The sequence below is a fragment of the Gekko japonicus genome, unplaced genomic scaffold (genome assembly GCF_001447785.1).
Source record: "Gekko japonicus isolate JY-2015 unplaced genomic scaffold, Gekko_japonicus_V1.1 scaffold712, whole genome shotgun sequence".
Taxonomy (NCBI): domain Eukaryota; kingdom Metazoa; phylum Chordata; class Lepidosauria; order Squamata; family Gekkonidae; genus Gekko; species Gekko japonicus.
The window spans coordinates 391,700-405,076 of NW_015176472.1; the positions used below are offsets into that span (position 1 = coordinate 391,700).

At 49.3% G+C, this 13,377-nt stretch overlaps 2 protein-coding genes across 2 annotated transcripts in view; one reads left to right on the forward strand and one right to left on the reverse strand.

The window, feature by feature from the left end:
• Positions 1 to 13,377, forward strand: part of LOC107123819 (zinc finger protein 850-like) — a 399,053-nt gene that overhangs the window by 10,754 nt on the left and 374,922 nt on the right. The window lies entirely within an intron of this gene.
• The window catches only part of LOC107123806, a 26,144-nt gene continuing 15,607 nt past the window's right edge, over positions 2,841 to 13,377 (reverse strand). Inside the window, 3 exon segments of the mRNA XM_015427151.1 lie at positions 2,841 to 4,119; positions 6,704 to 6,824; positions 8,618 to 9,256. Of these exon segments, the coding sequence (XP_015282637.1) occupies positions 3,089 to 4,119; positions 6,704 to 6,824; positions 8,618 to 9,256 (1,791 nt within the window). The 3' untranslated portion in view covers positions 2,841 to 3,088.

The window sequence follows — 13,377 nt, forward strand, 5'->3', positions numbered from 1 at the left end:
CCCCCCCCGCGGCGCCAGTGGCGCCGAGGGAGTTTGCAGAGCATTCCCTGCGCATGCGCAGGGGACGCTCTGTCCGTTTCGGGGGATTTAAGTATCCCCCCAACATTTTTTAAAGAGTTTCAGATTTTTGTGCACACCTGGGGACGTGTGCACAAAACTCTCCCTCCCCCCCAGGTGCCCCCGGTGCGCGGATTTAGGTATCCGCACACCAGGGGGCGACTTGGCTATTAGATATATAGATAGGAATAAGGCCCGTTGTGGAAATAAATACAATGAGCTCTAGAAAGAGGCTCTGGGTGGGTGCCCCGGCCTTGGGCCCTCAGTGTCAATTTGCTGTGGCAACATCAGCAGGGTATAATGACACAGAGTCCACCGTTTTCTCTAGAAGAAGAAGAAGAAGAGATTGGATTTATACCCCGCCCTTCACTACCCAAATGTGTCTCAGAGCGGCTTACAAACTCCTTTCCCTTCCCCTCCCCACAACACACACCTTGTGAGGTAGGTGGGGCTGAGAGAACTCTTGACAGAAACTGTTCTTTTTCAAGGACAGCTGCGCCAGAGTTATGGCTTGCCCAAGGTCATCCAGCCAGGTGCAAGTGGAGGAGTGGGGAATCAAACCCGGTTCTCCCAGATTAGAGTCCGCGCACTTAACCACTACACCAAACTCTAGGGGAACTGATCTCTGCCATCTGAAGAGCAGTTGTAATTCTGAGTGATCTCCAGCCCTTAACTGGAGATTGGCATCAATGGTTCCCCAGGAGGAAATGGCTGGTTTGGAGGGTGGAGTCTATCTCCTTCCCAGTCAGCCATCAACCTACTGTTATCTACCCCTCTGACCTCAGGTTTCCAACTCCTTCCCACTTCCTGTAGCCTCTACCTAGAAAAAGTAGACTTTCTTCACAGTGGGGACCTAAGTGGCTCACATCATTCTCCTCTCTCCCTTTTGATCTGCACAACAACCCAGCGAGGTAGGTTAGGCTGAAAGTCTGTGAGTGGTCCAAAAACACCCAATCAGCTTCCACAGCAAGAAACTGGGTCTGGCAGACCCTGCACCACCTCAGCAGGGTATAATGACACAAAGTCCACCATTTTCTCCAGGGGAACTGATCTCTGCCATCTGAAGAGTAGTTGTAATTCTGAGTGATCTCCAGTCCTCACCTGGAGACTGGCAACAATGGTTCCCCAGGAGGAAAAATACAGTCTTTCTCCACAGTGCTTCTCCAAAGCAGCTCTCATCATTCTCCTCTCCCCCTTTTGATCTGGACAACAACCCTGTGAGGTAGGTTAGCTGAAAGTCTAAATGGGTCCTTGTTTTAGTCATCACGTGCCCTGCACTTGTGGGAGGCATCTGTGGATGCTGGAAATTGAATTGTTTTGATATCTGTTGATATCTGAACATGTATGAACTATATTATTATACTGTATCTTAATGTGTTCTGACTTGCCCTGAGCCCGCTTGTGGGGAGGGTGGGATATAAATCCAATCATATATAAATAAATGGAGTCAGGAACCTCGTAGGCTTGGCATGAAGATAAAATGGAGGAGAGGCATGGGGTCCCCATTGGAGATAAAAGTGGACTATAAATGAATTGTATAAGGGAGGTAAATCAATAAATTACCCACAAAGATGACTGACCCTTGGCCAGGCAATTTGCAGCCCATAATAATTATAAGTATCGTATGGCAGTGTGTGTGGTATAGCTAGGAGATCTTAAAATTGTCTGACTGCCAGAAGTTCTAGCTCTTTAGCGTTATGCACCACTAGGTGGCTAGACTTGTTTTTTTAAGGCTGAAAGTAGCGTGACTGGCCCAAGGTCACCCAGCACGCTTTCATGGCACGAGAGGGGATTCGAACCTGGAATTCCCAGATCCTAGTCCCAAACTTTACCCACTATGCCACACTGGCTCTTTCTGCCACCCATGAGGTACCATTTATCCTCCCAGCAGCTGCTTTGGGGGAAAGGACAGCATGCCCAAGAAGCAGCTTCTCAGATATCACCGAAACCTGCAGGCTATTCCTTCACAGTGCCACAGGAAGAGGAAGGAGGAAAGCATGAGGCAAGCAGCAATGGAATGGAAAGTCACCTGATACCTTCTCATTTATCACCAAGAAAAACAATCGGGTCTGTGGCACCAGACACACTAATAGGCTTTTACAAAAGTTTAGGCCAAAATAAAATCTTGCAAGTGGTATCACACACACACACACCCCTTTTATTTTTGCTCTACCAGATTTACAGGGCTATAGAATTATTCAGCTCCAAGAGTATTCTTCCGCCTGTAGGGATGGATTGGCTCTGGCCTGTGCATGACAGAGGAGTCAGTTTGGCCACAGAACAGCTGGTTTTAAAGAGGAGAAGGAGGAGGAGGAGGAGGAATAAGAGGAGGAGGAGGAGGAGATTGGATTTATACCCCGCCCTTCACTACCCAAAGGTGTCTCAGAGAGGCTTACAAACTCCTTCCCCTTCCCTCCCCACAACAGACACCCTGTGAGGTAGGTGGGGCTGAGGGAGCTCTTGACAGAAACTGTCCTTTTTCAAGAACAGCTCTTATCAGAACTACGGCTTGCCCAAGGTCATCCAGCCAGGTGCAAGTGGAGGAGTGGGGAATCAAACCCAGATTAGAGTCCACTCACTTAACCACTACACCAAACTGGCTCTCACAGCCAGTTATGTTGGACGGGTCTTGACAGAGGAAAGTGCACTAATTGGACTTTTAATTGCTTTTATTGTGCATTTAAAATAATGCTTTATTTCTATCGTAAACCACCTTGAGTTCTACAAGCGGGAAAGACAGCTAATAAACATTTTTAAATACATAAATAAATAATCTAGGGGCTTTCCAGAGAATCCAGACATTTATACAGGCTTCATTGTTTTATGCTCACCTTTCTAAGCCAGAAGGAAGTCCAGGACAATTTATTTAAAACAATACAATATACTGAAATTGTTGATGCTCACACTCAGCTGAAACCACCAACAAACCACCAAACCCCAGAACTCCACAGAGAAAGATGGCTGTCAAAAAAACCCATGTCCTTGCCAAAACTAGCTTCTGCTCATTCAGAACAGGGCCCCAGAGAAGGACCTAACTGTATGGGGAGTTTCTGGTGGAAAGATCCCCCCCGGCGTGGATTCGGTTGTGTCTAATAAGGTGTGTGCTCTGGCTGAAACTCTTCCCACACACTGAGCACGTATATGGTTTCTGCCCTGTGTGGATTCGTTGGTGTTTAATGAGGCCAGATTGGTTACCAAAGGTCTTGCTGCAGTCTGAGCATTTGTAGGGTTTCTCCCCTGTGTGGATTCTTTGGTGGGATGTCAAGTGTGTGCTCTGACAGAAGCTCTTTCCGCACTCCAAGCATGTGTAGGGCTTTTCTCCCGTGTGGATCCTCTCATGCTTATTAAGGCTCGATTTGTGACCGAAGCTCTTGCTACAGTCTGAGCAACTGTATGGCCTCTCTGTTGTGTGAGTTCGCCGATGTCGAACAAGTTGGGAGCTCTGACAGAAGCTCTTCCCGCACTCCAAGCACCTGTATGGCTTCTCCCCCGTATGGGTTCTTTGATGTGACATCAGGCTCGAGCTCTGAATGAAGCCAGTGCCGCACTCCGAGCATTGATATGGCCTCTCCCCTGTGTGGATTCTCTTGTGAGAAATGAGCGTTGTGCTCTCATTAAAACTCTTCCCACACTCCAAGCAGGTATATGGCCTCTCCCCTGTGTGGATTCTTTGGTGTGCAATAAGGGTTGTACTCTGGGTGAAGCTCTTTCCACACTCCAGGCACTTGTATGGTTTCTCCCCTGTGTGGTCCTTTTGACATTCTATAACATTTCTTCTCCGAGTGAAGGTCTGAACAAACTCTAAGCTTTGATTGGGATTCTGTTCTATATAGATTCCCCAGTGAGCTCCCATGCACCCATTCTTTCTTTCGGCCATTCGGTTTTCCCGGAAGTCCCCATCTTGACCAGGACTGGATTCACCCCTCATCTTCTTCATGTGGCTTTCCTCTTGCTTCTTCAGCCCGTTCGGATTCCAAAAATTCTCTTTCAGCTCTTCATGTTTGCCCCCTCCTAGTGAGACCCCAAATCGGTCCCCCTCATTCTCGCTCTCCCTCACACCATCTGCTGGAATAAAAATGAGAAACCTCATTAGAGGCTGAAACAAACCCTTTCTCAAAAGCTTATGCAACAATAAAATTTGTTAGTCTTAAATGTGCTACTGGGCTTTTTACTATTTTGCAAATGATATGTCCTTTTCGGTGGTAGCCCCACAATTATGGAACAACCTCCCCAAGGGAGGTGTGCCTGGCTCCCACACTCTCGATCTTTAGAAGGTATCTGAAGACGGTTTTATCCAGGACGGCATTTGATCAGTTCAGTTTTTTCTACCTATTGGCAGATTTAAATTATTGCTTTGATTCATGGCTTTTGAATATATTTTTATGGGTTTTGTTCTGTTTACATTGTAAGTCACTTTGAGTGCCGTAAAGTAGAAAGGGCTTTAAATAAATAAAAGCAAACATGCCAATATGTTAATTTCACTTTTCTCAAGGGTCCCCCCCCCCCCACTAATAGTGGCCAATCACATTTAATGACTCTTCAGCCAGGAGAGGTGGTCAAGTTTGGAAAGGGGAAGTCCTTCTGCGATGGAAACAAACAGACCAGTTGCATCTTAGATTTTAAAAAAAATTATTCAAAATGAGAAAAACAACACATTTCTGACAAATATCTCACTCCAGGATTTAAAAAGAAGTGAGGGGCACCTTCCAATAAAGAAGAAGAAGAGATTGGATTTATACCCCGCCCTTCACTACCCAAAGGTGTCTCAGAGCGGCTTACAAACTCCTTTCCCTTCCCCTCCCCACAACAGACACCCTGTGACATAGGTGGGGCTGAGAGAGCTCTTGACAGAAACTGCTCTTTTTCAAGAACAGCTGTGCCAGAACTACGGCTTGCCCAAGGTCATCCAGCCAGGTGCAAGTGGAGGAGTGGGGAATCAAACCCGGTTCTCCCAGATTAGAGTCCGCGCACTTAACCACTACACCAAACTTCTTGAAATTCTGACTGAAGCACAACATCTTTAGCAATTCCAGTCCTTGTTCATTTGCTTAAGGTTGCCAACTCTGGGTTGTGAAATTCCTGGAGATTTTGGGAACGAAAAGGGCATGGTTGGAGGCGGGACCTCAGCAGGACATAATGCCATAGAGTCCACCCTCCAAAATAGCCATTTTCTCTGGGGAAATGGATCTCTCTAGTCATAGAATCATAGAGTTGGAAGGGACCTCCAGGGTCATCTAGTCCAACCTCCTGCACAGTGCAGGAAATTCACAAATACCTCCCCCTCCACATCCCGTGACCACTGTTCCATGCCCAGATGACGACAAAAAGCTTCCAAGATCTCCAGCCTAACTGGCCTGGAGAAAAATTGCATCCTGACCCCAAAATGGCAATCAGTATTTCCCTGGGCATGTAAGAAAGAGCTAAGCTCTAATGCAAGACTTCCTGCCCTCCCTCTCATGACCTGCCTAAGTTCACAGAATCAGAACTGCTGTCAGATGACCATCCAGCCTCTGTTTGAAAACCTCCAAAGAAGGAGAGCCCACCACCTCCCGAGGAAGCCTGGAGATCCATTTTAATTCCAGGAAAATGCCAGCTCCCACCTGGAGGTTGACAACCTTAGCCTGACTCCAGAGATCGGGTTATACATATAATGTGCAAGACCACTGAAAATACTTTTCCTGAAAAAGAATTCTCCCAGATCAGGCCAAAAGGTCTGTCACAGTCACCAATTCTGTCCTCACAGAACTCCGTCCTAAATATTTCCCTCTTACTCTCCCACATTTCTGTCCCTGACCGAGTGTGCTGAGATGTGAAAGAGAAAACAGCAAGCCAGGAAAGACCTTGAGAGGACAGGGTCGAGTCCTGACAGATATCAGAAGGCATTAAGAAATGCCCAGTATATTATGCTGTGCTAAACAAAACTGGATTTGCAAGCACCTCACTCTCATTACGGTACCCTTTGTTTTTTGAAAAAAGTATAAAATATACTATGGACTACTGATATCCAGGAAGCTGCGGTGGCTCAAGTGGTTAAGACGCTGAACTGCAGGCTGTGGAAGGTCGGTAGTTCAGCAGTTCGAGACCCGAGTGTGCCGCATGACGGAGTGAGCTCCCGTCTCTAGTTCCAGCTCCTGCCAACCTAGCAGTTCGAAAGCAAGAAATTGCAAGTAAATAAATAGGTACCACTTCGGTGGGAAGGTAACAGTGTTCCGTGCGCCTAGGTGTTTAGTCTTCGGACAGCGCTGGCTCTTTGGCTTTGAAACGGAGATGAGCACCGCAACCCTAGAGTCAGATTCGACTGGCTTTCGAGCAAGGGAACCTTTACCTTTACCTTTACTGATATCCAACAGCACTTCTGCAGTCAGGCCTGGCTATTGGCTGAACTACTGCGACGTTACAGAATGCTCTCAAACATTCAGCTTGTGAAAGGGGCATGCTTCCCTCTGCAAGGGGAACGCTGTGAAGAAACAGAACAAGGCCAAATTTCAGGGGCGTCTCTGCCGTTCGCTTGTCTTTCCTCCCCTTAAAAGCCAAGGGACTTGAGTTTTTAAACACCAACCTCTGTGTCAGCTAAAAAGAAAGAAGGTGCCACGCCTGAGCTTCAGACCATCCCAGATCTTTGGCCAAAAACAGCCTTCCTCCTTACCTTGCAGGCTGGCTGCCCCGGCATCCTCCTGCTTGGGTTCGGCGAGCACCTGGCACCGCTCAACATCAGACATTTCCTGGCCCACCTCAGAGAAACTCACAGACACTTTCTCAAATGCCACCTGTAACAGCCGAGAGGGAGCCTTTCAGGGAAGAGCTGGAGAAGGGGAGTGACGGGTAAAGGGCCTGGTTCTGCCCCCACCCTACATTTAGCAGCCTTATTGCCGGTGTTCCCTCTAAGCTGAGTTAGTGTGAGCTAGCTCACAGTTTTTTAGCCTCCAGCTCACAGACTTTTTGTCTTAGCTCATGAAGGGCTCCAGAGCAGGCTTATTTTATATTTTATTTATTTATTATTAGATTTATATCCCGCCCTTTCACATGGGCTCAGGGCGGCTAACGTAAGAGGCAAATGCCATACATAAAACGATTTAAAACCAATAAATAATCATTACAATTAAAATCGGTGCTCAACGGTAAACTATAACAATTCCAAGATGGGGATTCCGATGATACGCCCCAGGGAATGCTGACGTCTCTTCTGGTCAGTACTCCACTTTGTCAGTTCTTCCATCCCAGGGCCGGCGCACCTTGTAAAAAGATTCCACCAACAAGATGACAACACGGTGGCGGTACAGTGGCGGCAGCGGCTCCTACTCGAAAGCCTGGTGGAAGAGCTCCGTCTTCCAGGCCCTGCGGAACTCTGCAAGGTCCCGCAGGGCCCTGATCTCTTCTGGGAGCTCATTCCACCAGGTAGGAGCCGCCACCGAAAAAGCCCTGGCCCTGACTTACTTATGCAGTAGCCAAATCGCTCGCTCACAAAGTAGGATTTTCGCTCACAAGACTCCACAGCTTAGAGGGAGCATTGTTTATTGCCATGTACGGAGGTAAGGTTGACAGCTCCAGACAGAGAAATTCTTAAAGATTCAGGGATGGAGCCTGAGGAAGATGGGGTTTGGGAAGCAGAGGGACCGCAGTGGGGTATAATGGCATAGGGTACAGCCCCACCCAGAGGACCCTGTTTTGGTACAAAGGTGGCATAAAAATGTTTTAAATGAATACAATTAAAATAAAAACAAGGAAAGAGTCCATTTTCTCAGGGAGAACTGAGTGAAGCTGGCCCAAACCAGGGCTAGGGCGTTTTCGGTGGCGGCTCCCACCTGGTGGAACGAGCTCCCGGAGGAGATCCGGGCCCTGCGGGACCTGGTGCAGTTCCGCAGGGCCTGCAAGACGGAGCTCTTCCGCCAGGCCTTTGAGGGCGAGCCGCCGCCGCCACTAGTCCACCAGTGAGATTCCAACCATCTACCCCATACGGTAGGGGTAGATGTCGCCCAACAGAGCCGGGGAATCACCTCTCCTGGCACTCATGCTATGAAGAACTTGGCTGCCAGTGTGGGACGTCGCACATCTTGTTTTTTACGTAAATTATCAGAGCACCATATTTTATGTAGGATACACTGTTTTATTATGCTGTTTTGTTTGTATGCATATTTTAGCCTCGGCATGGCCGTCTGTTAGCCGCCCTGAGCTGTTGGATAGGGCGGGATATAAATCTAATAAATAAATAAATTGCTGTAGTCCAGAGATCTGATCACTGTTGTCAGTTGTGTTTCCAGGAGATCGCCAGGCCCCACCGGGAAGTTGGCAGCCCTGTACCACGTGTCAGCCTATGAACTCTTGAGGACCTTCCAGAGAAACATCCCCAAATCGGGCTGCTTCACGTGCACAAGAGGGTTACGTAGGCCGCATCCACTGGCGATCTCCGTCACCTTTTTATCCCACCCTCCCCCTGAGGGGCTCAGGGCAGCACATGCGTTCTCTTCCTCCTCCATTTCATGCTCACAACAACCCTGTGAGGTAGGCTAAGCCAACGGCAAGCGACTGGCCCAAAGTCAACCAGACAACAAATGGGTCTCACCTGGTTTTCCCGCCTCAGGTCCTCTTGTTGCCTCTGGAGGAACTCCTCGGCCAGGGCCACCGCCTGGGAACAGCTCTCTGGGCCACGGTCCCTCACCCAGCCTTGTATCTCTGGAGGCAGGACCGTCAGCAACTGCTCCAGGATCAGGAGCTCCAGGATCTGCTCCTTGGAGTGCCTCTCCACCTTCAGCCACTGAAAGCAAAGTTCCTGGAGCCGACCGTAAGCCACTCTCGGCCCCTCAGCCTCCTGGTAACGGAAATGCCGGAAGTGTTGGCGCTGTTTCTCCCTCCTCATGGTGTCCCCTTGCAAGATGGCCACCTTCACTTTCCCATAGTCCTCTCTGTCTCTGGCCTCAAGTTTGCTAAAGGCCTGTGCGGCTTCTCCCCTGAGGGCTGGCAGAAGTTGGGCCACCCACTCTCCCTTGGGCCACTGACAGGCTTCAGCCACTTGCTCGAAGGAGGCCAGAAAGGCCTCGGCATCCTCCCACAGCGAGGGTTTATCAGGCAACGTATCTGAGGGAGGAGACTCCACAGTCTTCAAGAACTCTTGCCATTGGGCTTCCCAGTGCATCCCCTCGCTTGACTCCTGTTTTACCTCACTGCCTGGTCTCCTCTGCACAAATTCTTTGGTTCTTTCATCCTGGGTGACAAGAGGGGCTTTCCATGTCCCTTTGGATCCCTTCCCTGAAATGGAGCTCGTGGGGACTTGCTCCTCCATTTTCATCCGTGGGCGTCCTCACAAAGGTAAGCCGTCACACTGAAGAAAATATTAGACTAAGTTACTGCGAACTTAAACAGGCATGCTGCGTGTCTGCCTGGGGAACAAAGACGGAAAGAAGAAATGGAGAGAAGGACAGGTAAACAGCTGACCTAAGGTTGCCAGTTTCTGGGGCAATATCGAGTTTCCCCAGAATCACAACTAGTTTCCAGACTACATAGATCCCATGGAGGGTGGACTCTATGGCATTCGGTCCCGCTGAGGTCCCCCCCATCACCAAAAGCCTCCCTCCCCAGCATCCAACCCCAAATCTCCAGAAATTTCCCAAGCTAGGGTTGGTAACCTGACATACCACTCCCTACCCTGCACGGCCAGTCCCGTGTTTTCTGGTTACATTCAGGCCCTTTATTTCCATTCCATAATATTTCATAATATTCAAATAATATTTTCTCGTGCATCATGGCTGATTCCCATTGATAGGAGAAAGTTTGAGCCCAGAGGCACCTTTAAGACCAACAAAGTGTTATTCAAGGTATAAACTTTTGTGTGCATGCACACTTCTTCAGACACATTTGTGTGCTTGCATATGAAGGGGAAGTCGTGGAAGTAGTGACAGACTTCACGTTCCACCGCAGACTGTGACAGCAGCCATTAAATTAAAAGACGCCTGCTCCTTGGGAGGAAAGCGATGGCGCACCTAAACAGCATGATAAAAAGTAGAGACATCGCCCTGCCAACAAAAGTCCGCATGGTCAAAGCAATGGTATTCCCAGTAGTCATGTATGGCTGCGAGAGTCGGACTATAAGGAAGGCCGAGCGCCGAAGAATCGATTCTTTTGAACTATGGTGCTGGAGAGGACTCTTGAGAGTCCCTTGGACTGCAAGGAGCTCAAATCAGTCCATCCTAAAAGAAATCATCCCTGACTGTTCCCTGGAAGGCCAGATAATGAAACTGAAGCTCAAATACTTTAGCCACCCAATGAGAAGGGAGCACTCCCTGGAGAAGACCCTGATGCTGGGAAAGATTGAAGGTCAAAGAAGACGGGGACGGCAAAGGATGAGATGGTTAGACAGTGTCATCGATGCAACGAACATGAAATTGAGCCAACTTCAGAAGACGGCGGAAGACAGGAGGGCCTGGCGTGATCTGGTCCATGGGGTCGCGAAGTCGGACTCGACTGTGCGACTGAACAACAACAACAACATATGAAAGCTTATAGCTTGAATAAAACCTCGTTGGTCTTAAAGGTGCCTCTGGACTCAAACTCTGTTCTGCTGCTTCAGGCTACCCACCTGAATCTATCCCATTGATAGAGCCACCTCCCATGAGCACTGAGGAACTGCTTTGCTGGATCAGACCAAAGGTCTCATTAAACCAGCCTTCTCTTTCCTGCAATGGCTAGCCAGATGTCTCTGGGGAATCCACAGCAATCGCTTTCAACAGTGGTTACACCTCAGCAATTGGTCTTCAGAAGGACACTAACCCTGAAGATGAAGGTTTCATTTGGCCAGACAGTTTGAGTCCAGTGGCACCTTTAAGACCAACAAAGTGTGCATTGCACTTGCCTCTGGAAAGCTTATACCTTGAGTAAAACTTTGTTGGTCTTAATGGTGCCACTGGACTCAGAAGTTTGCTCTGCTGCTTCAGACCAACATGGCTACCCACCTGAATCTATTTCCATTTGGCCACCATGGCTAACAGCTGTTGCTAGCCCTCTCCTTCATGCATTTGTTTAGCTCGCTGTTAATGGTATTCAAGCCCCATCTGAACAGCCTTAAAAAAAAAAAAGCCCTGCTCGTATGCCAGTGATTTCAAGCATCCCCCCCCCAAGAATCTTCAATATGGTTTTAAAACAATCCTTCAGAATCCCAGAGCCACAATAGCATTAAAACTGTAACCAGCCACAGTCTTGGGTGTTGGCCTTCCTCCAGAACACAGAGAGGAAAGTGGTCCATCCCAAGAGGCTTTTTTTCCCTTTGGACAAACTAGCATCCGGATCCTATACGGCCCTATAAAGCCAGTTGCCTGCATATCTTTGAGACCGCCTCTCCCCATATGATCCTCGTGGGACATTGCATTCTACGAACCAACACCCCCTGGTAGTCCCTGGCCCTAGGGATGTCCGATTTACCTCAACTGCCTGGTGGAATGAGCTTCCTTATGAGATCAGGGCCCTGCGTGACCTGTTACAGTTCCGCAGGGCCCGCAAGATGGAGCTCTTCCGCTGGGCCTTTAGCTGAGGCAGCGGGCATCCACTTTGATCTGGCCTCCCCTCCAGTGACCACAGTTCCTAGAAGCCAGAGGGGACCACTATATTATCTCTTGAGGTGTGTTACTGTTTTAGTGTGTTGGTGATTTTATTGATTTTAATGGGTTATATTCTAATTGTAAATCTGCATTAATTGCAGATGTGTATGTTGGTAGATGATGAGCTGCGGTGGCTCAAGTGGTTAAGGCGCTAAACTGCAGGCTGTGGAAGGTCGGTAGTTCAGCAGTTCAAGACCCAGGTGCCGCATGATGGAGTGAGCTCCCATCTCTGGTCCCAACTCCTGCCAACCTAGCAGTTTGAAAGCAAGAAATTGCAAGTAGATAAATAGGTACCACTTCGGTGGGAAGGTAACAGCGTGCGCCTTGGGTGTTTAGTCATGCCAGCCACATGACCACGGAAACGTCTTCGGACAGCGCTGGCTCTTCGGCTTGGAAACGGAGATGAGCACCGCAACCCTAGAGTCGGATTCGACTGGCTTTCGAGCAAGGGAACCTTTACCTTTACCTTTATGTTGGTAGTACCCACCCTGAGCCTACAATGTGGGGAGGGCGGGATATAAGGCTAACAAAATAAATAAACATGCCTTGGGAACAATAGCACTCAACTTGAGCTGCCAGTCTTTGTCCTACAACTGATCTTCTCCAGCCTACAGAGATCAGCTCCCATGGCCTGGAGAAACAGCTGCTTCAGAGACCAGTACAGGGCTATATTTGGGCAGGAACGCACAGGAATGGAGTTCAGGCTGGCTCCCAAGTTGGCCACACCCAGCAGGAGCTCATTAGCATAATAGGCCACACCCAGTGGCAGAAACTCATTAGGATTGGCTGCATTCGGTGTGTGTGGCCTAACATGCAAAGGAGTTCCTGCTACAAAAAAAGCCCTGGGTTTTGACAACAAACAAGGTAAACAGAATAAGAAGCAAAAGGTGGGTGTGGCTGGATGACCACACTTCTGGTGACACAGGGGTGTGGCCTAATATGCTAATGCGCTGTGCTGTCATGGGTGTGGCATAATATGCTAATGAGTTCCTGCTAGGCTTTTTCTACAAAAAAAGCCCTGGCTGACTCTATTGGTCTACCATAGAGTCTAGGTGAAACGCCTTCCCAAACCCCCTCCTCCATCGACACCGCCCCCAAATCTCCAGGAGGTTCCCAGGCTGGAGTTGGCAACCCTATTTAAAGCCTCAAAGCTGCAGTGCAGACAGGGACCCAAAATTCAGGGCCTCCAAGCCATAGAAACTAGCCAAGTCTGGGGAGAGGATTTTGGGCTTCACTCCCCCAACACCCAGACGCAGTCCTGGAACATAGGAAACTGGGAGAAGTGAGAGTGTTCCTGAGCAAGTGTAAAGTGTAGCTCTGCAGACAGACAGGCCCAGCTCATCCTACCTCGAGACTGGGAGAGAAAGGGGGCTGCACAACACAGGGCGACCCGTCTTTCCCCAAAGAATTGGGAAAGCGGGGGTGATGGTGGCTAGACTTGCCAAACTCTTTGCTTCCTAGAGGAGCAGAAGGCAGACTCTCCAGGGGCCAAGCGCCCTTCTTTCTGCCCTCAGCGGGGGCGGGCGGGCGTGTCTCTCCTAGGCCACCCCCCCCTGATCCTTTGCCCCCTTCTCTGGCAAACGCAACCCCGCGCCCTCTCGCCAGCTCACCTGTCTTGCCCCCCAGAAAACGCTCGTCGGCTTTGCCCTGCGTGAAGATCTCCAGTCAAGCCCTCCTCCCTCTTTGCACAGAGGCCCGCCGAGCCGCCTCTCTAGGCCTGCAGAGTCTCTCACTT